Source organism: Salminus brasiliensis, chromosome 4 (assembly GCF_030463535.1).
Source record: "Salminus brasiliensis chromosome 4, fSalBra1.hap2, whole genome shotgun sequence".
Taxonomy (NCBI): Eukaryota; Metazoa; Chordata; class Actinopteri; order Characiformes; family Bryconidae; genus Salminus; species Salminus brasiliensis.
Window position 1 is genome coordinate 37796174 of NC_132881.1, and position 25809 is coordinate 37821982.

At 40.3% G+C, this 25809-nt stretch overlaps 1 protein-coding gene across 4 annotated transcripts in view; it reads right to left on the reverse strand.

Moving 5' to 3' along the window:
- The window catches only part of rmdn2 (regulator of microtubule dynamics 2), a 35546-nt gene extending 10372 nt beyond the window's left edge, over positions 1 to 25174 (reverse strand). Inside the window, exons 1-6 of one of the 4 annotated variants that reach the window (XM_072678315.1) lie at positions 25132 to 25155; positions 24162 to 24205; positions 22868 to 23305; positions 9067 to 9226; positions 8458 to 8560; positions 7521 to 7581 (exon numbers count right to left, since the gene is read on the reverse strand). In XM_072678315.1, coding sequence (XP_072534416.1) covers positions 7521 to 7581; positions 8458 to 8560; positions 9067 to 9226; positions 22868 to 23304 — 761 coding nt within the window. In that variant the 5' untranslated portion in view covers position 23305; positions 24162 to 24205; positions 25132 to 25155. Of the gene's footprint in view, positions 1 to 7520; positions 7582 to 8457; positions 8561 to 9066; positions 9227 to 22867; positions 23306 to 24161; positions 24206 to 25014; positions 25063 to 25126 lie in introns of those variants that run through there. The other 3 variants (XM_072678313.1, XM_072678314.1, XM_072678312.1) reach the window with 3 other exon arrangements.
- Positions 25175 to 25809: the final 635 nt, after the last annotated feature.

Consider the following 25809-nt stretch of genomic DNA (forward strand, 5'->3'; position numbering starts at 1 on the left):
TCATAATTATTTGTTGAATTTATGTGGAAGCTAAACAACTCAAAACAAAAGGCAGAAAACGCAGAATTTGAGGATAGCTAAATGGTTTCTACTTCCAGGCCTAAAATCACTAGACTTAAAGTGTTTTTGCTAAGAGACTGCCAAGTGCTTGCTAGGAGGTTGAAATGGTGTTGCTAGATGGATGCTATGATTGGGTTAGGTGGTTGGTATAGTTGCTAATTGGTTGATATGGTTTTGTTAGGTGGTTGATGGGCAGTCGCTATGCAATCCCAGATGACTGCAATGGTGTCTCAGGTGATTGCTTGGGTGTAGTCAAGTGGTTACTGTGGTATCTCATGTGATTGGTTGGGTTTCACTACCGTATTCACTGTGATGTAAGAATGATGCACAACATTTGCATGACTCCACAAACCTTGTCCTAGCAACCAGCAGTCATTGGCTCCCCAAGCACATTATACAAGAAGGAAAGCGTTTTGGGCACCCATTTCCTTAGTTTATAATGAATGTAAGAAATGTCACTTAACATGAACAGCTGAGGTCAAGAAGTTTCAGAGAAACCGGCGTGTGGCTTTTCTCTCAGGCCTAGTCAAAACTCCCACTAGACTGCAAAAGACCTGCAGGAGATTTAGCAGAGATTTATGCAGTGGTGGTGCACTGTTTGATTGTGCAGCAATAAGGTATCAGACAAAAATCTTTCTTTTGTCATAAAAAAAATTCAGCGTCATATGTTTTCAAAGAAACATCTAAATATCTAAACGCATTTTGAAAACAAGTCATGTGGACTGGTGAAGTTAAAATAGGCATATGGCTGTAACAAGCAATGGATGCAGAATTTAATTAAAAGAACACCCCTGTTCAGTCCGGCTGCAGCCAGTGGCACAGGAAACACTATGCTGGAGGAGGAAAGAATAGAAACGAATGGAACTAAATGCAATTAAATACAATTCAATTCTAAAAGCAATCGTCCCACTTTCCTTCACATAGCTGGGGATGAAAAGAGGATGGCTTATAAGACAGGCAATGATCCTAAACACACTTCAGAATCCACAATGGACTACCGCAAGAGATGGAAGCTGAAGGTTTTGCCCTCAAAGTCCCCCGACCCAAACATAATTGAAGATCTGTAGACAGACTTCAAAGGAGCAGTGCAGCAAGATGGCTCAAGAATCTCACAGAAGAAGCCTTTGCAGGGAAGAATGGGTGAAAGTCCTTCTACCAAAAATACTAAGTATTGATCATTTTTCTTAGGATGTTACTGAAAATGAAGTACACATGCTTAAAATGTGTGATCTTTTATTTGTTTTGTCATTCCCAGTAACAGTAATTTTGACCAGGGCTGTTTAACGATTTATTTTGATGAACACGTGTAAACCAAGCACTGGCTCAGGTCACCCTGGTTTGGGTAGTTATTTACTTTAATGGGATCACAGAGTGAAGATACACGGAGAACGATTGTGACTTCCAAACAAAATATTTGGCTGTGCAGGTTTTGGCAACTCCTTCCTCACTGACTACTGTGATGCAATGACAGGAAGAATGATATAATTGTCGCTCTGTTTAGCGGTATAATGATTTTGCACAGGATAGCAGGCTGCGTGGGAGCTGACCGCAGTGAAGTTCAGGCTTGTGCCTTGTCTGTAAATTACCGCTTCTCAGTCATCTACAATATCTGGACAAAACTATTAAGACACCTACAGGAACTTTTAGGACATTCCATTCTAAATCCATAGGCATTAATATGAAGTTGGTCCCCTTTGCAGCTCTAACAGCAGGTCTGGAACTCTACAGTTATTGAATCAGCAGAGCACTAGAGGCTCTTATGCACTGTGCCTCTGCGACCCCGGTCTGTAACTTTACATGGTCTGCCACTTGGTGGCTGAGTTGATGAGGTTCCTAAATGCTTCAACAGTTGGTGGAATGATGGAAAATCTAAGAGGGAAGAAATTTCACCAATAACCTTTTGCAAAGGTGGCATCCTATTACAGTAACGCACTGAAATTCAGTGAGCTCTTTGGAACGACCCATTCCTTCACAAACGTTTATAAAGGCTGACTGCATGGCTGGGCTTACAATACAACCCCTGAATTCAATGATTAAGAGGTGCATCCCGAAACATTTGTCTATGTGGTTTTAATAAAATATATTTTTTTAGACTTCTAAGGGTTAAACCTTTTTCTAAATGATCTGCTGCATTTGGAAGACCCAATACTTTTGTCCATATAATGTGTTAAGTAATGCAGAGCAAGTCTTAAAAAAGTATTTTGGAAAAAAAATGTAATGGAATTAAACTGACCTTGTTAGTACATAAAATTAGGAGTGAGTATAAAAAGTAAAAGTGGACATGAATAGAATACATATAAACTGCATAATCACAGAGTGAATGCTAATTGCGAACAATGTGCATAGAGGAAAAGCGAGGAACTGCTAATAAATCTGGATTGAAGTCAGATATGAGGAGAAAAACAAAAGGCACATACCAGAGGTGATTACTAATTCAGTCTCATACTGAAGATTGAACAGGTGGGGTGAGGAAACGGGTTGCTCAATGGTCCTGAGGGTAATTTTGTTTGCAGCCCTCTTCATTTATTGGTTTGTGGAGTACTCTAATTTAGCTCTAGAACATAGCTGTCATGTTCTGGCAATGCCTGCAGAGTTGTGTGCTGACCCAGAGGTGTTTTAGCCAATATCAAAGCTTCTTCTGATTGACTGAGCACATGACAGGCTTGGCACATCACTCTGTCCAAGGAATCTGGGGTTTCCCTCCACAACAGCATTATGGGTAGGCATCACTTAAAGCAACAGTCAGTACATTTTAGGGTTTGGAACTTTTTTTGGACAAATATGGATTGTTTCTTATTGCAAATGTACACAAATGTCATCTTAGTCTAGCTATTTAAAGCCATTCGTTTTAATCTAATAGACTTTTTTTCATGGTAAATTTTGTCATGAAATCCAACAACAGCAAACAATAAAAAATAAATTAGAACCTTCAGACATTTAAGAAAGGGCAACATAGAATATGAAAAGATGGTTGTTTGTTGAGCTACCAATTTGTTTCTTGCAGAATAAGGCACAAGGAAAGAGGTCTTTCAAACAGGTTAGAGAGGTTTAAAAGGCCCCAGGTGCCTTGTTCTTCTCAAGTGATGGCAGATACCTATGTAAAGTTTATACTATTTGCAAGAAAAAAGTGTCTTTTCCAGGTAGGAGAAGAGACAGAGACAAAAGACAAAAAGAAAAGAAGTTGGCATTAAACACTTGTGTTGAAATATTAACTGCTATGTTTCTCCCCCTCCATTTACACACATACACAAACCCACATTAACCTACAGCAGGGGGAGGGGGGGCTGGAATTAGGAGATGAATGATGGAGCGTGTGAACTAGCGATAAAAATGAATAAATGACACTGGAGCTGTCATGGCCAGGATGTTATGCAAGGCTTGCCTGTATCAACCTTGTGAGGTGCAGAAATCCTTCGAGCCGCTGGCCGATAACAAAGGGGTTTAAGAGGCAGCTTGCAAACGGAAAGAGCAGGATTCATTACAGCTCACCTCGGAACACACAGAAAGCCCATTTAGAAATAGACCAGTGCCTCAGGTTTAACCTTCAGCACTGACATTCAAACAAGAGGGACCACTGCTATTCAAGGCCAGGAGATTCAAGGCCTGGGAGAGTGTGTTTGTTTCTGCACATTTTCAGGACAGAATGTCCAGACTTTCTAGGAATAATGGGCCTGGCTGTGTTAAGTGCTTTTTAAAGAAGCTCCATGTTTTATGCTAAATAAAAGAGCACAAGCATTTCTTTTGGTAGGTAAGTTTAAAATGTTCAGAATTAGGTTTAGACTGTGGCATGCAAAGGTTCAGGCATACATTACATTTACATTTACGGCATTTAGCTGACGCTCTTAGCCAGAGCGACTTACATGGTTACTGGTATTACAGAGGCCAAAGTAGTGTTAGGAGTCTTGCCCAAGGACTCTTATTGGTGTAGCACAGCATAGCCACCCAGACCGGGAATCGAACCCCAGTCTCCCACATGGTGTAGTAGCTCACTGGCAGGTAGTGGTGTTATCTGTTGCGCCACACCAACCAGCATACCTGGTTAGAATGTCTGTTCTTGTTAATATTTAAATGAGCAGAAGATGAACTGCATCTCCAACAGTCAAAAAGTCTGTTACAGCCACAAATATATTGATATTGATAATCCTACTGCCTGTAGGATTGTGAGAAAGGCCAATTAAACCTCCTGCTTGAGTCACCACTGGGCTTGTGTTGCAACCAGTGACACAGGGAACATTTGAATGGTAAAAAAAGTATATAATTAAATTCAAGCAAACATCAAACCACCTGTGTGAAAAAATGTGGATAATGGTTCTAAACAAATCTCAATCTATAATGCACAACTTCAAGAGGGGCAAGATGAAGGTTTTTCCATGGCAGCCCCCCAGACTAAGCATCATCAAACATCATTGGATTGACCTCAAAAGAGTTGTCTAACAAGAGGGCATAAGAATCTCACAAAACTAAAAGCCTTAAATAATATGTGAAAATCCCCACAAGCCAGAAATTGTCAGAAAGTCAGGTGTCACCAAATATATCCTAAAATGTATCCAATTTTTTCTTTTATCCAATCCATTTTTTTAACCTGTATGATTGTTGATCACATGTCTAATATGTCGGGGTGAACACTACATGAACTAAAACGATGAGCTAAGTGTGTGTGTTTAGGCAGTACACATTTGTCAAAAGTGACAAATACGTTGTGGAAGACATGCGCTCAGGCATAACACTAATAAATCTTCCAACTGTATTTTCTTTTTAAAAGGATTCTTAGAAACCCTGGCAAGCTGTGTCAGAGTGTTATGGTGGAATGAAGTAGGATTAACACCAGAGACCTGCATAAAGACTGGCTACTGCAAAGATGATAATGAACACACTACAAGCTTTGGAAACAAAGTGTTACTGATAACAGAAAAACAAATGTGCATGCATGCCTGTTTGTATGTTTGCACGCACAGTAGGTCAAAATGACCCTTGTGAATAGGCAAGGTTTTTCTCAGTAATCCTGGGCTCTGAAAGGGGATGAAGAAGACCACCGCAATGGGATTTACATACACTAAAAACAGCCACAGGGATGAAGGGAAGACATTCTGAGCCTGCAATACTGGGTTGTGAGCCATGACAGCCGCAGAAGATTAAACATAGACATGCATACACACATAAACACATACAAACACACATACATACATACACACACACACACACACACGTGTGCGTGTTGACTTAACAACAAAAAAAAAATCGGAGCTTAAGCAATATTTTAGTTTGATGATAACTTCAGTTAATACTGAGTAAACAAAGTAAACCTGAACACAAAATATCATCATTGCTGAAACAACAAATCCATGTAAAGTAAATCAGGAAGGAAACCAACTTTACTGTGCAGCTAACTATTTAAAAATATAACTGTAAATATAGACACAGTTACAAATCCAAATGCTTGTGGACACCCCTTCTAATGGATGCATCCTGCTACTTTAAGTTGCGCCCCTTGCTGACACAGCTTGTCTAGTCCCTGTAGAGTATTGCAAATATTGCCAATAGATAAGGACTCTGTGGACCTATTGGCACAATGCCTAATGTCAGGCATGGGCTCCAGGGGTATAAAGCCCCCCTGCATTGAGCTGTGCAGCAGTGAAACTATGTTATTGCAACTATGCTACTGTCAATATTTCTGGAATGGTTTTGAGAGTTGTGGAGGAGGTGGGGTGGTGATTATCCAACATTCTGACCTCATTAGTGCAATCAAATCCTCACACCAGTGCAACAGAATCTAGTAAAAAGCTTTCCCTAGGAAGAAGAAACTCAATACCCTTAATTTAAGAAGAAACAAAGAATGAGCAGATGTCTCAATACTTTTTTTCCACACAGTGAACTTTATGTTTGATGAACTTGCAAACTTGCCACTTGCAATCAGCGACAACAGTGTTAATTGTCTCATTAGGGTTCATTAGGGCTCTGCACTCCTGACGTCAAATATTTAACAGGAAATAAAGCTCCACTGTATTTCACTTGTTTGCTGGTGAAAACAATGAAATAGAAGGGGTTTATGTAACCCAAATGATCACAGTCTCAAGCCATAAATTGTGTGTGTGTGGTGAAAGCTCATGTTAAGACCTGAACAGGATTTCAGATCAAGAATGCAGTATTTAGGACTCTGTAGATACACAGATACCAAGCTCTTACCCTATTGTATGATAGAGAAGGGGGCAGGGAGCAAGAGAATGCAAGATCAAGAAAGCAAGAGAGAGAGTCAGTGTGTGAGAGAGAGCACAAGCAGGGAGGTGGAGTGGGATGGTTGTGCGTGCAAGAGAGTGCAACTAATTAAATACACAGGGATTTTCCAGCACCCAGCAACATGTTCAGTCTACCACATTGCAGGCCTGAAGGTATCATTTAGATGGATGTTGCTAAACCCTACTGACCTCACTGTAAGTGGTCATCCATGCTTGAGAAAAAAGTGCCATGATTTCCCTAGCTTTTGTGAAGTTAATGGAATTTCCAACCAACATTTCGCTAAAGACCAGCTCAATGTTCTGAGCTCTTCTGACCTTTTTCTTCCCTTATGAATTCCAATGTCATATTTTTTAGTTTAGTGCACCAGCTATGTGGAATCTGGTATAAATAAACCACATCGGACACATATTTGGCATCCCACAACTCTCTGAAAACTGTTTTTAAATAAAATCCCTTTTAAAATGATGACGATTTGTTGGCTGTGGCTCACCTAAAGAAATAAATGCATGAATAATGAACAAAAGAATACATGACTAAAAATAACAATAACGAATAGATTTTCTAATTGCACACTGTTTTGTACAATGTCCAAATGTTTGTGGACACCCCTTCTTACCAATGCCTTCAGCTACTTTAAATTGCTGTCACAGATGTGCAAATGCATGCACACAGCTAGTCTAGTCCCTGTAGGGAAGTACTGCCAACAAAATAAGACTTTCTCAGGAGCAGAGTTGGGCCTGAGGTAGGGTGGTGATCATCCAATATCAGTAACGCTCTTGTCACTAAATGCAATCAAATGCTTACAGCAATGCTAGAAAACCTAGTAAAAAACCTTCCCTGGACACTAGAGACAGTTTCCCCAACAAAGGTAGGATGCATTCTTTTTAAATACCCTTAATGTATACCCAAATATCCATATAGTGTATGTGAGCGGACCACATTAAAAAATATCTATATGTGAGCAAGATTTGAAATTATGTGGTAAAGTGGTGTCATGTTTACATGTTTGTCCATGCCACAGAGTCAGTCATGTGTGTATTTGCATTTCTAAGCCAGTGCAGTGCTTTCAGGGGGCTGTGCAGAGCATGAGAATACCTTTGTTACCACGGGAAAGCCTTCACTAGAATTATGCAGCTTAAAAACTAGTTTGTTTTACACTGGATTTGATGATTTTGCTTTCATATTATGTAGACGTTCTTGACTCGTGACATCATCATAACACTTACCACTGATGACTTTCTGCACACATTGGATTCACTGAAATAGCTTGAGCTCCAACTTGTTTTCCTACAATGAAAAAGGCATAAATTACATTTACTAATCTAAAGAGAACAACAGAATTAATTGGTTAGGCACAAACCATCAATCGCAAGCATGGAGGCAATTTACCCTTACTACAATCCTTATCACTGTGTAGGCCCATCCAGTCATGGATAGCAGCTTCTACCTTGTATAAGAAGCCAAATGTACTCAGAATCATCAGGACTGCATATCAACTGAAATCTATAGGATGATGTCCATTAGTCAGACTGTTCTTTTGTTTCTTTACATTGTAGGCAGAACTGTTCTAGAAGTTCTCTACAAATCCAAGAACTCCTATGAATAGTGCCTATAAATTGCTAAATTTAAAAAGGTTGTATATGCAGAAAAGTTGTATATCCATTAAAGTGGCCTTTTACTTAGCATAACATAGCTTATATAGGTGTTTCTTTCCCCAAAAGCATTGCATGGCTCCACCAAACATTAATCGTGCCTAAGCCTCAGTGAGGGACTGATTTATTTAAACCTCCTGCTCGCTCCTGCCAAAGAATTTAAGACATGATGCTAAGCAATAGGAAGTTTATGTCTATCTTGGGTAAAAGTTATTCACAATCCAAACATATGGGCCGGTGTGTCCGGTGTGCGGCCATTCTACTGTGTCCAACTTTTTCATTCGGAGTATCACAGGGACATGCCTGAGGGTGAGCTCACTTTGCCTGTGCCAGACTGAAATCACTGGATGCGAGTAAGCCCAAAAACTAGCTATTACAACCCTTAAAAAATAAACGGTACAGCCCTGAAGATATTAACAGTTATCAAGATATTCAAACATTTACTAATTAACTAAATTGTGCATTGCATTACCCTAACATGCACAGATGACACAAGCAGAGAAATGTTTACCTTTTTCAGCAAATGTCTTCTTCTCTAGAGAGTCTCCAGCCAGGTCATGGGCATCGGCGTAGGCCCTGGTTAGCCGCCATAGATACTGACACTTCTGCTCAAACTGGCAAATGAAGAAAACATATTTAACAGGCAATTTAAGCTGTGGCTACATTATATCATTGATATGGCCACAGTTTTAATCATATCAGATATAAGAGCTGAACGGCTATTCAACCCAGGTCTTAGCTACTAAATGGTAAGACGCGACATAATCTATGCATGCCTCCTTAAAGTTCAGCCTTTCTGCTGCTCCAGCACACAATTTATTGCACAAAGGAGATCATGTCACCAGCTGGGCAGACATGAAATGGTGAGGTCCTAATCTAAAGACTGCAGTTAAACCTAAATGATAAAACACTGCCAAATAATGCGTTGGCTTTACACAATCAACTAACGGTCCGTTATGATCTGTAAAACTTTTTTTTTTTAATATATGAGAATAAATAAGCAGACCAATCATTAAGGAAAAGTCAGATATCAACACCTGGACAGATAATATCAATACTAGTACATGTTTAGAAAGGACGACTCTACATAAACTAAAAGCTTTAATGCTTTAATGTGTACCTTCTCTTTTCTCTCCAGTAAAGTGGAGAGGCCTTCCTTCTTTTTATCATCATTACACTTATGAAGTCCATCTGCTCTCCGTAACAAGGCAGTAAGCTCGTCTAGCGGCTCTTCAGCTTTGCGATCTTCGTCCTCAGAGTCAGTCAGAGCTGTCATATACCTAAAACACATAAAGACATAAAATAAAGCATAATGTGGCCCCATTTATTTAACAGATAATTCTTAACACAATGTTTGCATTTGTTGGAGCTTGTGAAATCTGACTAATTTAAGGCTGCATTAATCAGTATGCTAACTTACTGAGAGATAAATAAAAAAAAAAGTTTAGAGATCAGGCCTGGCTACATTGGGTAGATTTTCTGTGATTATAAAAGTAAAAAAGTGGATGAACTTTTACTTTATACTTAATAAGATTTTGTGCTTAGTATATATTAATTGTTCACTTCCTGTTTAGTTTTCTTTAGGTATTTAGTAGTTTATCTTTGCCAAGTGCACCTGCAGTGCTTGGCAGTCAGTCATATTTCTTCAGACACAATCAACTTTTATGGCCTGGCAATGTTACAAATGCACAAACCAAATGCCAACGAAACTTCAGCTAGCTTGCACGAGAAAGCAAGGCCAGACAAACAGACTCTGCTTTAAGAGCAACATGAGGCTGAATGGCAGAGCTAGGTGCAGAAAACTGCCCTGGAGAAAACACAGTAGTCCGTCATCTCGCATGGTGTTTCTCCAGCACCTCCAGGAAGGGAAGGAATTCCTTTGGGATGGCATGAGTAATCAAGCTTTACCAGCTAAGTCAACCAGATGCAGCCAGAAACAGATTAGTGTTCATTATTGTTTATAGGCAAAGCATGTCAATTAATTGTTTATAGATGCCAGTGGCAAGACATCCTTACGAGCAACCACTGATACCTGGAAGGCCTTTCTGCAAAAACACTGCAAGACTTGTTTGTTTCTGTCACAGTGAGGCACGCAATGCCCACATTAACTTTTATAGCCTTCGAAAAAAAAGTCCCTTTGAGTTCCTGTAAGTATGCCCCAACACCAGCTAACCTTAGCTAACATAGGCAGAAAACAAGGTGTAAAAAGCAGCATTAATGACAGACTCTGGTACAAATGAAAGACCGAAGGGAAGAAAAGTGAAAACATGAAAGGGATCCATTAAGTGTTGGCAAGAGCAACATTTGCGTCATCTGTGGTTCCAATGAGCATTTGAGACTGCGAGCTATGGTTCAATAGGGATGTGTTGGAGCGGGCAATTCAGACAGAGGCACCTTCAGACACACACACAGCAAACATGCTGAAGCCTTGACTAAGATCCCGCCCCACAGTCCCCTGCAGGGTTCCTAATTATCAAACTTATCAGCACAAGCCTGAGAAAACATCTTGATTCCTACCAACACCATGATGCAGCCTTTTGGTTTATGGTTAGTGCTGAAATATGACTGAATCATTCGGCCCAATAGGTGAATCACCACTGTCGATCAACACTGCCATTTTGAAAGATTACAGACTAAACAACAGTACTGCATCAGCAAAAGCAGGGCCTAACCAAGCACTATGATGCTACATATAGTTTCTATTTCTTCCTAACATTATGAAAAAAATACTAATGATAATAAATCACTATGTCTTTTTAACTTTCTGGGGGTCCATGAGGATCCTTTGAAGGACAGACACTGGTAAGCAGCTACACGTTCCTAAAAACAAAAGGTGCTTTAAATGATTATTCAAGTGATGCCATAAAAGAGGCCCTTTTGATTCCATAAAGACTCATATGGGCATTTTAGAGATGCATGACAGCGAAAGTTCTAAAAAATCTTCCCTTAATGTAATTGACACATCTCGATTACAAACATGGTTCTTTCAGGAAAAAATAGGTTCTTCCTCCCTTTACTCAACAAATCATTTGAAGCACCTTCATTTTGAAGTGTAGTTCACAGGATTTTCTTTTCCATATAACATTTCTTCACTTTATAAATGTTTATCATGCCATTCCTTTAAATGTTCAAGTCCAAAACAACCACATTCCTTTGCTCTACTGTTGATGTTTTTTGCAGACCACCGGCCTTAATTTGTTTTCCAACATAAGTCAACATTTATAATCCAACACGCATACTTTGTAATCCAAGACATGTGACTCAGCGACAGACACTTTTAGCTTTAGCCTAACAACCTGCTTTACAGCAGAGTATATATCTAGTATTGCTTTAGATATTTAAAAGCAAAATGAGAAGTCAAGAAAATGGTTCATCAATCCCAGTACCTCCTTCTTACATTCATGAATATGGAATCTAAAAGGTCCAAATGAAACAATGTAATTCACACCAATAGACCTAGAATCGCTAAAACAGTACCACTTAGGAATGAATACTGAGTGGAGGTGTTTTCACCAGCTTTAGCGCTGAAGCCTTTTACGGCACCTAAAATGAATATGAATGGTCTCCAAAGATTCCAGAGTTCAAAGAATACAGTTTTGGATGTGGGTGTGAAGAATGCCACTGTGGCATTTTCATGGTTTTTATTTATTCATTCATACGATCCCCCAATCCTCTCATTCACCAGCAAAACTCTTTCTGACCCTGTGCCCAGAGATCAGCACATTCTTTGCATCCCATGATGCACAAAAAGAAAAAAAAACAAAACACCTTTTTGTTCATCAAACCCTGTTTTGTTCACAGAGTTCTACAGAGCAGTTGTGACAAAAAACCCACACTTCAGCTAAAACATAACTCACATACAAACTGCCTGGCCTTGTCCTGGCAGGCTGCGTCGTAGTGGCAGTGTGTGTAGAAGGGCAAAGGTTGCTACTTTATTAAGCACATTTTAAAATCGTATCTTTTCAAAGCTAGGTCAGATAGGAACGACATCAATATTTGCATTAATAGTTAATCAATGATATTGATACTCATACAAACCGGATTCCAAAAAAGTTGGGACACTAAACAAATTGTGAATAAAAACTGAATGCAATGATGTGGAGATGGCAAATGTCAATATTTTATTCGTAATAGAACATAGATGACAAATCAAAAGTTTAATCTGAGTAAATGTAACATTTTAAAGGAGAAATATGTTGATTCAAAATTTCACAGTGTCAACAAAACCCAAAAAAGTTGGGACAAGGCCATTTTTACCACTGTGTGGCATCCCCTCTTCTTCTTACAACACTCAACAGACGTCTGGGTATAGAGGAGACCAGTTTCTCAAGTTTAGAAATAGGAATGCTCTCCCATTCATGTCTAATACAGGCCTCTAACTGTTCAATCGTCTTGGGCCTTCTTTGTCGCACCTTCCTCTTTATGATGCGCCAAATGTTCTCTATAGGTGAAAGATCTGGACTGCAGGCTGGCCATTTCAGTACCCGGATCCTTCTCCTACGTAGCCATGATGTTGTGATTGCTGCAGAATGTGGTCTGGCATTATCTTGTTGAAAAATGCAGGGTCTTCCCTGAAAGAGATGACGTGTAGATGGGAGCATATGTTGTTCTAGAACCTGAACATAGTTCTCTGCATTAATGGTGCCTTTCCAGACATGCAAGCTGCCCATGCCACAAGCACTCATGCAACCCCATACCATCAGTGATGCAGGCTTCTGAACGGAGCGTTGATAACAACTTGGGTTATCCTTGTCCTCTCTGGTCTGGATGACATGGCGTCCCAGTGTTCCATAAAGAACTTCAAATCGTGACTCATCTGACCACAGAACAGTCTTCCATTTTGCCACACTCCATTTTAAAAGACCCCTGGCCCAGTGCAAACGTCTGAGCTTGTGGAGCTTGCTTAGAAATGGCTTCCTCTTTGCACTGTAGAGTTTCAGCTGGCAACCCAATCATGTTGTCAATTGACCTAATTAGTGTTAATTGGTCTTCCAGCTGTTCGTTTCCTTTTACCAGCCACTTATTGCTACTTGTCCCAACTTTTTTGGGATTTGTTGACGCCATGAAATTTTGAATCAACATATTTCTCCTTTAAAATGTTACATTTACTCAGATTAAACTTTTGATTTGTCATCTATGTTCTATTACGAATAAAATATTGACATTTGCCATCTCCACATCACTGCATTCAGTTTTTATTCACAATTTGTTTAGTGTCCCAACTTTTTTGGAATCCGGTTTGTACATGGTATTTAAAAGGCTCTATGTAAGTGTAACTTAACATACTCAACACGCACGACTAAAACATTAATAAACATGAGTATCACAATGTTGTTCAATCACCATTATGGTTGAACATTACTACTAAACTGAGACTTAATCTGAGTAGAAACGACTAAATCAGAGTAGAAATTAGAGCTCACAATCAGAACATTTAAAAATTTCTCCTGCTACTTCCTTCAACTTTCATATCATCAATAAACAGCAGTGGCCCATGCCAGAACAGCATGGTGCAACGCTTGACAGATTCCAGCTGAGATTTCAGCTCATGAGTCTTTCCTTTCAGTCTACATACTCTCGCCCTCTCATGATTCTGGTACAAATTAATCTTGTCCCAATCTGTCCAAAGAATCTTCCACAATTAGGCAGGTTTTTTTTTTTCTTTTAAAAGTTGTTTTCTAGCAATGTTTCATCTGGGGGACTCTTGATTGTAGACTTTGACAATGCCTATGCCGTCCATACATTTTTGGATCAGACGCTGTAAAGTCGAACTTTTACTTATTGGGCTCCGCTTGTCTACAAACAAAAACAAACAACAAACAAACAAAAAAAACCCACAAAACACTGGACTGTTATTTGTTTAAACAGTATGAAGCACCTAACAAATAAACATACACAAAAGTAAACTTTACAAATACCATATTTCGCAAAACCAGCATACTGGCACATACTAACACTATACTGGATTTCCAATGTTATGAAAAATCTCTCTCACACTCACACACACACACACACACACACACACACACACACACACACACACACACACACACACACACACACACACACACACACAACTTAAAGCTATGATGAGGCATGCTGCAGGCTTTAAAATGCAGGACCAACCCCGGAGGTAACAAAGTCTTTCAAAGGGAAATTAGGTCTCCGCAATTGTTGTCAAGCCAAAGGCCTTTAAAATAACCTGAGGTGCCGTTGCCATCCCAACAGTTTCTGGTCCTGCATGAATTCAGATGAGCTCATTCAAACCCTCCTAGAGTCTGGTTCTGTCTGCTTGAAGAAGTACAAACGCTATTCTGTGAAGAAATAAAGGGCACAGCTCCATCTTTGGGTACCATTCAAGACTAAGGTCAAAATCCTTTCACGATCAGAAACCCTAATAACTTTACTAACTTTTCTCTCCAAACAATCCACCACTCTCTCAGCAATTCTTCCCATGCCATTTATCCTGATGCCCCTGCTGACATCATCATTTACCGGTGAACTGAACAGATGCTGTCTGTTGGCAGCTGCTGAGCAAGGAGTGCAGAGCATCAGAGATGGCACCAACCCAGGGATCAGCTGCAACAAATGTGCTGAGTGTTCTTGTGGCGTAGTAAACTACAAATTGACAGAATAGTCTCAATGGGTGATAAAAGAAGACAGTTGAATCTAGATCAAGCCAAAGGTAGGGGCTATTCCCTGTCAAATGATAAACAACACACTGTTTGTACATCTATTTCACCTCCTTCACCTGACAATCAAGTATAAGACTTAGACTTAGAGAGTTGGCATAACTTCACTGAAATGCACCTCCATCTGCAAGAGACAGGCCATTAACCACCAAAGGAGTCCTTTAGGTTGCAGCAGCACAACAATGATGTCTTTACACCAGTTTGGTTTCTCTTGATTTCTGGTGCAGCTTCATCAGAACTGTTTATATAAACTGTTTACTGCATTAAGTGAGTGTTGTTTGGAGGTTATCAAAAAAAGCAGGCTGTTGTTTCTTCAGTCTTATACTTCCTTGTCACGTTCATTCCATCCCTCACTCTCTACCTCAGCAGACTTGCAGTCTGACATGCAGTGACAAGTGGACAGGGAGGGAATTTACAATAGTGGATGGATATGCAGATGGGTGGCCAAGTTGAAAAAACAATGTATAAGGAGTGCACACAGCTTTGGGGGGGAAAAACAGCACATCAACTGAAAGGCTGACATTAGGGTTGGATGAGTGAGTCCAAAACCACATGTCTGTCTGTACAATCATGAATTGGCATAGCAGTTGCTAGGTAAAACAAAACACATAATGCCTAAAGTATCCAGACACCCCTTTGAATGAGTGAATTCAGATACTTTAAGGTGCTACTATTAGCAACAAGTGTACAAACACAGTTTGTTTAATCGCCATTATAAAAGCAATGTAAATTCACCTTGTCCAATGCCCAGTGTTGACTAGAGGGGTATAAGGCTCCCAAAACCGAGCTGTGCATGAATGGAAATGCACTGTCTGGAATTAAGATATGCCAAAAACAAATATCCAACATCAGTGTCTGACCCAACTCATGCACTTATGTCTCACAGCAAATGTTACAACAAGCAGTGGTTAGTCCTTCCCAGTAGAGGATAATACTGCTGCCAAAAAAAAAAAGGGGGGGGGGGGGGTGAACTTCATATTAAATGTCAATCATTTTAGAAAAAGTGCCAGATGACAAGGTGTCCACAAACTTAAATTCAGGCAAATTCAGTCAAATCAATGGCTCTTCGATTGCTCTATACCACTCTTAGGAATCCCTGTTCCCCACTGGCACCTATGGCCCGCGGGGCAACACTTATGCTGTTGGAAGGCACAGCATAACATAAGTGTGTGAAAAGTCCATTCAGTGCACCTTCACTACAGTGGCTCTAGAACATTGCACAAAGTTTGCGGTTTCCAAGATGCTACCACCCTTCGTCCCATACCCTAACATTATGCTCTTACATGCAACAAACCTGGTCATGTGGTATCTGTAATGTTCCGATTAGAGTTAAATCCAAACCGGGGATGGCCATGATATTTTCTATATGACTGTTACAATGGGTGAAGGGTGGTAGGGTCCTGGAAACCGTTAACTTTGTTGGATGTTCTAGAGCCACTGTAGTGAAGGTGTACCGAGAATGGACTTCTTGGACATCAAGTCTCCCAATGGCTTAACAATTTTGCCCCGACAACTCAGATGAGTGGTACAGAGCAATGATATTCTAATAAAAAAAGTGCATCTACAAACAGAAATAGATAATTCTATCAAATCATATGTGATCAGCTTGATCCCATCAGCACTATCTGGTAAGACTTGGGAATAATCACAAAGGTCTTGTTACGATATTAAAAGCTATGCTAGGCTATGGGCATGGGCATGGTCATGGGCATGGGCTGTCTCAATAACACAACCAGGCAACAAAAGCAGAGCACTTTTTTTTTTTTCCCCCGCCACAAGCCTACCATAAAAGGCAAAACAGAAGGTTTTAGTTTGAGACAAAATAACAGGGTTGTAAACAGGCTTGTAAAATCATATCTGAGCATTATTTACTCCAATCAAACTTACATATTTAATATATATACACACACAGCAAAAAACAACTTAAATTTCTCAATAAATATACTCTATGGCACCTTTAAAGTAAGCTACATTTTTCTATTATGGACCCTTACATTCTATTATTTATTCTAAGCCCCCCAAGCATGTATAAACTAACATGTCTGGCCCTATATAAACAATAACTATATAGTAATAAAACAATGCCTCATGCACATAATCAGTGTTCTCATTTGAAACAGTAGTTAAAACATCCCTAAGCAACAAAAGACAGCTGTGACGTGAGTGTTCGGCACAGTCAAAGGAATTACAAGTTCCTACATGACGTGTTAAAAATTAGCCTCTGACAGTTAGTCAGCCACCTGCAGCAACTGATCTGGTCTGCACGCTGAGAAGAGACATGGGGGAGGAAGCGATTTTGACAGATGGCACAACTCAAGAGAAAATCTACAACACTTTTCCCAGCTCTGATCAGCCATGACTGCAGCGCGGCAGTACGTGCAGAGACTCTGCAAACTGTTTCCCCTATTGCGCAAAGTACAAACCTGTTAATATACACAAAAGCCAGTCACAGTCTGAATGAGCTGCAAACACCAGAGACAAACACGGCTTATGAAAATTGATGACAGGCATTCGCACAGATTTTATGAATCAACACACAGTGCTTCTGCAAATCGCCTCGGGTAGCCAGCAGGCTCAGTTGCACAAACCATCCCAAATACTTGAAACAACAAAACGTTGTTGGTGGTTAAGAAGCTAATCTGTGAAACAAAACAGGAGTAAGGGTGAAGGAACAGGGATGCACCATGTAAAACAAGCAAAGCAAACAGCAGACTCTCAAAGCTTGAAGGAATGGTGGTTAATGAGACTGGATCAGGCTTGCAGATGCATGGTTTTGAAATCTGAGCACAAATCAGCCCAAAAAAATCACTCGAGTCAATGACGTATGCATAAAAGGCTGCACGCGGACATGGGGTAGAGTGGTGGCTCCCAACCCTGGTCATAGAGGACCATTATTCTGTACATTTACTGTTTACCCTGTTTCCTACACACCTGAATCAGTTAATCTAATTAACAAACCCTTCCTGAGTGACACATGGTATGTTAGAGCAGGAAACCACTGATATGTGCAGTGCAGGGGGTCCTTACGGACATTTCTTTCATCACTTTCTAGATTCTGTCTATGGATCATTGGTATATCAGGAGCAGGACGAGTGACGCAAACTCTTGGGAGTCATTGGACCGTCCAACAGGACAATTATCCCATGCATACCTCAAAGTTCACAAAGATTTGGTTGCAGAAGAAGCCCTGGACAATTCTGAAATGGTCATCACAATCACCTGACTGGAACCCCATAGAAAATCTTTGTTGGGATTTAAATAAGGCAATGGCAGCATGCACACCCGTGAATATTTAGTGAACCTGAAAATGGGCTAAACTGCCTGCAGCTGGTGGTTATGCATCATGTTTGCAGTAGGTGGTAACAGCATAAGAGAGCTCTAATAAGTAATATAGGTGCTTGTCTAGGAGTTAATTCTGCAAAAGTCATTAAAAGTAATTGGTTGCTTTTTCAAACAGTTGAAAGCCTATGGACCACTGACGGGCCAAAAGTGTTAAGTGTACAAACTGCTATTACCAAAGAATATCCCCACCAGTTTCTACAGAAGTCCCTGTAGTTACTAAATAATACACATCAGTGTGTAAAAGCCTTTCTGCATAACTTGAATACAGTCAAATCACCCATGACAACTTTGGAGTCCAAGGTTTGCTTCTTCGGTTTTGCAGTGGAGACACAAGGCTAGGTTGGTAAGCAAGAAGTTTATGATAGCAGTTAACATTGTGCAAACTGCACACCTAAACTATCACCCCCACCTCAAACCCTTTTGAGACATTTAGTAATCTTAAATAGACTTGTTTACATGGTTTGTGTCATTGTACGATACACCGCTATATATAAAACAAATTGACAGTAGTACACAATTCTAACTTGAGCCTGCTTTTAGCTATGCAGAGACCTTTTAATAATTTCTAGGAAACAGGTTTCTAGGTAACAGTAACAACTCAATGCATTCTGTAGCAACTCTGTGTATGCAGTTTGCAAGATGCTAAGAAAGAAAAAACTTCCATTACTTGTTAGCTACACTCGCCTCAAACATTTGGACATGTCTTGGCAGACCAACAACATGTGGCATAAGAAGAAACTGTGCTAATTTTGAGTATTTAGGCCAAACAGTGACCCATCAGTGGCAGAGCAACGATCCTGCATGGACAGAAATCTGCGCTGGGAAAAAATCTGACTGATTATATTAAAACTGACAATAACACATTTCTGTGGTACAGTAGCACCCCTCCCTTCCAGTGGCGTAACTGTAATAAGGTTGTCTTAAGCAGGATCAGGAATGGTAATATCTGCAGATCCCTGCAAGGGCCTGAAAGACAGAGAAAGCTGTGGAAATGGATGCATGGATTAAGGCGGTAGATGCAGCTGGGCTGGGCCCTCGCCAGCAGAGGGGCCTCAGGGAGAAGAATTTCTCAATGCTACAGAATCCCACAGTGAGTGAAGATCTTTAATTAGTGAACCTGCTAGAGATGTGGCTGACTCCTGCGTTGTTGCAGCTTAATAACCCTGCAGCAGAGAAGAGTCAGGTTTATGATGAGCTGTCAGTCAAACACTGGCTGCTGGTGCTGATCTAGAGCTCTTCGGTTTGTCTCCCTCTGCTGATCAGGCACACAAACCAAAACCAATCTAACTTGGATTCAAGCGATTGGGTAAACTATTGTAACTATTGTATTATTGTTTCTGATGCAGACAAAAAGAGAACTGCAAAGTTAAAATGGTTAGAAATTATATAAAATGCATACAAAGAATGAGCATAAAACGAATTAATGTCAAGCTTATTTTTAAATTGGTTTTTACCAGCATTGCTGCTTTAACATTTATCCGGTTAAAATTACCGCCTTGTTTGAAAACACATCAAATTTTGATATGAAGGTCACGACACAACATCGTCAACTGACACTTAGTGAAGAATATAATCAGCAGAAACAAAGAACTAAGGAGAAATGTTGAGGCTCAAGGTACATGTTTTCAGGGGCTTTTAGTGGCTTTGTTTTGTGTTACAATTATAATGACTATTTCAATCAATCTTCTATTTTCTACTGAAAATGTCCATCCATATATCAATACTACTTAAAAGTTCCTTCTCTTTGCTTTGTGGCTTATTGCACAAGAGAATGCAAGGCAGTACACACAAGAGAGAAACCGAAAGCTGTGTGCCTGAAATTGAGTACCTCCATGTTAACACCAGGCTGATGTACTAGAACAGTCTAAAGGTATAAAGCACAGCATGCTGTTTATTCCTGTGGACTGCCATATGCAGCAGATGGGAGGCATCAGAGGTTGCTGCAGTTTGATTAGATGTTTTTGTCCAGCAATGACTCTTCGTGGAAGATACTACTGATTTACCTTTCATTCCTATACGCAAGTAATCTCAAGACGGAAATGTATGGAAACCAGGTGTGGATTCTATAGTGAAAATAAACAAATATGGACACAGAAATTATAAAGTGCTATGTAAACACAGACTGAAAATTAGAGTGAAATACTCCACATACTTATGTGACTGTGTGTAAGTGTGCATATGAAGGAGCAGACAAAGGGAAAGAGGACAGAGAAGTGGCCCTCATCATAAACACTGATTTACCACAATAATTATTTTCATGTGTTAAGCATCTGATAACGTTTAACAGTATACACTATATGTCTAAATCGTTGTGGACACCCTTTGTAATGAATGCATTCAGCTACTTTAAGCTGCACACATTGCTGACACACAAACAGCATGTCTAGTCCCTGTAGAGAAGCACTGCCAATAGAACATGACTCTCTGAGGCAGACAAACATGAACCAACTGGCACCTTGCTTAATGTCAGACATGGGTTAGAGGGATATAAAGCTCCCCGGTTCTTTTGGGATGAGTTGGGGATGAGGTGGTGGTGGTGGTGATCTACTTTCTGGTGTGGTGTGATGTGTTGGCCCAGCTGGGCAATCAAATCCTAGTTTGCCACAAGGAAGGCGGTGTTGGTACTCACTACACTACACTACACTACCCTGAAATAAATATCCAAGTACTAGTTCAAGAAGAAGAAGTGAGTATATACTGTAAGAATATAGAACCCAGTGCCCAATCTGAGACACAGGAAGAGTGACAGACAGTGATGGAGGTAAGGAGGAAGACAGAGGGAGAGAGCAAGAGAGAAGTACTGAAGTCAAATCAGGTAAAGTCTTTTTTCTGTCTCACATCCAGGTCAGGGCAAAGCACACTCATATGCAACAAGCTCCTGCAGAACTCCCACTGCGAAGTATGTTACCAAAACACCCCCTCTCTCTTTCCTTCTTACTTGCTCACACACGCGCACACAAACACACACACACACACACAGACACACACAAACTAACAGTCCATTCACTCCTTATATAGCTCGAACAATATGCTCTTTTCACAGTGTAGGAACCTCTTCTAATGAATGCATTCAGCTACTTCAGGTTGCACTCATTGCTGGCACAGATGTCTAGTTTGTGTAGAGAAGTACTGCCAATAGAATAGGACTCTCTGGATCAGATAAACATGAACCTATAGGCACCATGCCTAATGGCAGGTGTGGGCTAGAGGGGTACAAAGCCACCCAGCACTGAGCTGTGGAGCAGTGGGACTGTGTTCTCTGGAATTATGGTGTTCCAATCAATACTTTTGGAACAAGTTGGGGGATCAGGTGGGGTGGTGATTATTCAACATCCTGACCTCACTAACACTGTCCCAATATTTATGTCTACGTGGTGTATATCAAGCTTTTCCAAAGAACAACCAAACTTTATGGATAAAAGTATTGAGACACCAGAGTCCCATCCTCTTTTTTTGACAATACTTCTCTACAGGGAGTAGACAAACTATCATTTAAGGCATTTTAGGACCTTTTCATTTCGAAGGGGAAAAAAAAGAAGAAGAAAAAAAAAGAGACATCTGTTGTTTATGTTATTTGGCGCTGGCGTGTGATCAAGGAATTAGGGCTGAGGTTGGAAGAGGATGACTGGGCATGCAGTTCGAGACTCTGCAGGTGTGCGCATGCGCATACACCATCTCCTCTTTCGTTCACACCTTAGGCACTGTTTCATATCTGCCATTTAGCCTTGTGTAGGAACACAGAACATGACAATGTAGCTGGGTAGAAAACGAAGACAAGGCCATGTGTAAACAGTGGGGCTGACGTGATTAAAAACAAAGTGTATACATCTCTATGAAGTGGCCTCAACTCTGCTCCTGGAGAGCTACCGTAGACCTCGGATCCATCACCTAATCTCCCCCACTTGATCCAACTAATTACTGCCCTCAGAAGTCCTTGTTTTGCTGAATGACATGTGTAAGCATGTCCACACATATCTGTGATATAAAAAAAAACAAAAAAAACAAAACACGTCCACAAGACGGTCATTGATAAGAGCTTTTCGATAATCTATAAGGCTTTTCGATAATCTATACTCCCTATATACTGAACTATATTATTGATTATTTAAGTCAATGTAGTCTGGGTGGAAATGGTCAGAAAAGTAGAGGAAGATACATTTTTTTTTAACCATTCCTGGATGTGTGGATGGGGCCTTAGATTTGGGTTGGTGTTGAGAGTTGCAGGAAGGTAGCTCTCCAGGAGGATGGCTGAAGACCACTGATCTATAAATTTCTTTTATTACCTGGATTGTCTCATTAGTGATAGCTCATAATTTTAAACTATTCTCTTCGTGCCACAAATGTGGTCAGTCAGTCCAGACATTTTGGTTTTGTGATTTAACTTTGCACTAGAGCCAATACAGCTAACAGGTAATAGAAGCACATTTTCTCTGAGCAGTGTGCAAACTGCACTTCTGAATCATATCTAAATAACCTCAGACAGGCTTGTTCATGTGGTTTCTGATACTGCAAAACTTACTGTTTATCTTTGAAATTGGACACACACATTTGTCCTTTTTTATTGATATGAATGTGGCATATGGTGTTAGAAACTAAACACATCAGTGGGCTTCAAATCTGCTCCTGGAGAACAACGCTTTCGCAGACTTTGGATCCAACCCTAATCCACTGCACCTTATTCAACTAATCACTGCCTTCAGAAGACCAATGATACAGACCAAGCACGTTTGTTTAAGAATACTTAACACGTAAGTGTTGTGTGAGGCAAGTGTGTGATTATTTAAGATGCTGTAAGGTTCTGTTACTTGTTTGTTTTAAAGCAGCCATTGGACTACATTCTTGCAAACAGAAAACTGTTTTGGCCAAAGTGCAACAAAATCTACTTACCCTCCTTCACTCTCCGCCTCCTCTGAGCTCTGCCCCTCAGCTCTGGGAGCTCCACTGGATCTCTTCTTCCTCGTAGGTGTGGTTCTGTTGAGAGGACTAGCCTTACGAGCCCCAGTTCCACCCCCACTTTTTCCTCTCAGCTCATCCCTCACATGGTCCTGGAGGTGTGGCAGGGCATCCTTCAGGGCCTTCACCTCCTCTTTTAGTTCGGACACACACTGGATCAGAGCTCCCAGACGATCCAACACCTCTGCCTGGCCTGTCTGCAGAGTCACACTGCCCGCATTGCTGCTGGTGTACAGCCCTGGCCGATAGACACCCGTCCCTGTGTTGCTGGCTACAGTGCGCCGACTCTGGTACCAGACTGCAGCCAGGCTGATCCCCGCTGCCCCCGCCAGAACCCCCAGTGCCAGGACCTTGCCATCAGCCTGAGCCATCCTGCACACAGACACACACTCAACATGAATAAAGACTGAGGAATCCTAAACTCTAGCAGAGCTTCAATGAGTTCAATGCAGAGATGAGCTTGATATGGGTGCTGTGCAGTACATTGATTTAAGAGAGGCAATTTAACTACATCATATTTGTAATTTTGATAATTATACAAGTTTAGAAAAACACATAAAAAAAGATATACGATAAGATAAGATCATTCTTTATTAGTCCCACAGTGGGGAAATATTAGGGGATATTTGTTTTGTTGCTCGGCCGGAAATATCAATCGAACTTACGTCTTGTGAGAGAATTATACATCTATCATTTACCATTTAGGAGCGTCAAAAAAAAAAAAAAAAGAAAGAAATAACAATGATAAACAAGGCAGACCAATTCAACTGTATGCAAATATACTCTAAAGCCTGATTAACTGGCTTTCTACCTGCCTTCCTTTTAGTATGACATGCTTCGGGACAACAACGCAACTACTAATTTTACTTTTAATCATCAACTGAATTTCTCAAGAAAAGACCGGCAGTTTCAAAGTGCTTGTGTTTGGTTGCCAACAGTTAACAGCTGTGGTTTGTGTTATGCAACCAGAAGAGTTAGACAGCGGAGTGAAAAAAAACACCTACCAGATGAGTGTGTTTAAGCTAAATCTAGAGTGAATACAACATCTGTTTGAAACATATGGGCATTTAGATGCTTTGCAATCGTTACAAATACTACAAATATACTTGATAATTAGACTAATATTTTTCCTGCACCCATCTTAATCATTTAGGTGATGTGCCATGAGTTGACGACAACTAAAACATGGGCTGAATATATTGTTACACCCCTAACAGACGGTCATTACCTGCACTATGATGAGGAAAAACATGGAATGTTCATGTGAATCTTCTTTACACAAAGATGATGTTATATGTATATAAGAATCAGGAAACTTTAAATAAGTTGCTTATATTTGAACACAATATGTAGGCTATCATGCTTAAACTGCACAAACACTCTACTACCCTACAGGACAAAAACACACAGTGTCAGTGTGTGCTAAATCAGGCTATGTTTGTGCTGATATCAGCCCAATATTGATACCAGTGTGCTGTACAGATACAGCAGAACCGCAGACAAGAGTATATCTACTACAGACAAAGGGAGCTTCTATCATCCTCTGAATAGGATTGACAAGCTTGGGGTCTTGATTCCACTTTATTCTGACAATAGAAAATAGTTTTCCCAAATTAAATTTGTGAATGCAAACACTTTTATGGGACATTTTGTGCTTAAACTGTGCACTTTTTGAAGATCTGCAAATAAGTGCTTTTAGAAGCAACCTTACCTAGTTTCTTCTTAATCAGTGTTTGGTGTGTGAGTCTTAAATTGGCTCAATACGTGAGAGAGGAGAGATTAAACCAGATTATCCACAGACCAGCCAGACAGGAAACACTAGCTAGTGTCTGGGTATTTAAAGAGCACAACCTACGGTGAGACTCACCCAAATATATAAAGACAACTAGTCTGCAAAGCGTGTCGTATGTTTCAAGCACTGGCAAAACTGCCAAATATTAAATGTTTAGTGTCTACTGTAGTTTGTTAGCTAGCTAGCACTGACACCAACACTGACACTGACACTGACACTGACAGGACCACAGTACTGGGATACTCTACAGGGGTTCAGCTAAATTAGCCAGGCTAATTACCGAACTGACCTCAGGACGGTCGTAGCGTGATTGCTACGAAACTGCAACATAACGAATATACAATACTGTCGCCCCTGAAACACAGAGAAAGGTAAAAAGATGTGAAAGTCCCAGCTTTAACCTTACTGCTCACACGAGGAAACTCTCCAGCGTCTAACAGCCACGGGTGCAACCCCAACAACAGTCCGTAGTACGCGCCGCCTTTCTTGTGTACAGTAAAGGTTCCGGTGAACAGACGTGAACTACACTACCTACACCTGTCTTTATAATATCAAAATCATACATAATAGTAAAAAGTCTCAGATTTAATGCCTCATCAATTATTGTCTAGTTAATTTCTAATTTTTAGCTTTGTTATGGGTGCGAGGAACTATCAGGTAAACAAACTGAATTATGTAATACTTCACAATTCTGATAGGGCATGAATAATCAGCTATTGTTATTAAATTATTATTATTTATTATTGGCCTCAAGTGTGTTAGGAGCAGGTGAAATTGTGCAAGGCAGTAGTCTACTCTAGGACCACTGGTCGATGAACAGCACTCACCCCCAAAGTGATACTTATTGAAACCCATTCAAGCCATATTCCAAATGATGACATCTATTTATTATTCTCAACGTATTCTCAAATTAGCATCTTAAAATATACTTACCTAATAATGTTGATTATCTCATTACAATGGCAACTGTCAAGGGATGGGATATATTAGGCAGCAAATGAACAGTCAGTTCTTGAAGCTGATGTGTTGGCAGCAGGAAAAGTGAGTAAGCGTAAGGATTTGAGCAATGTGACACATATGACAC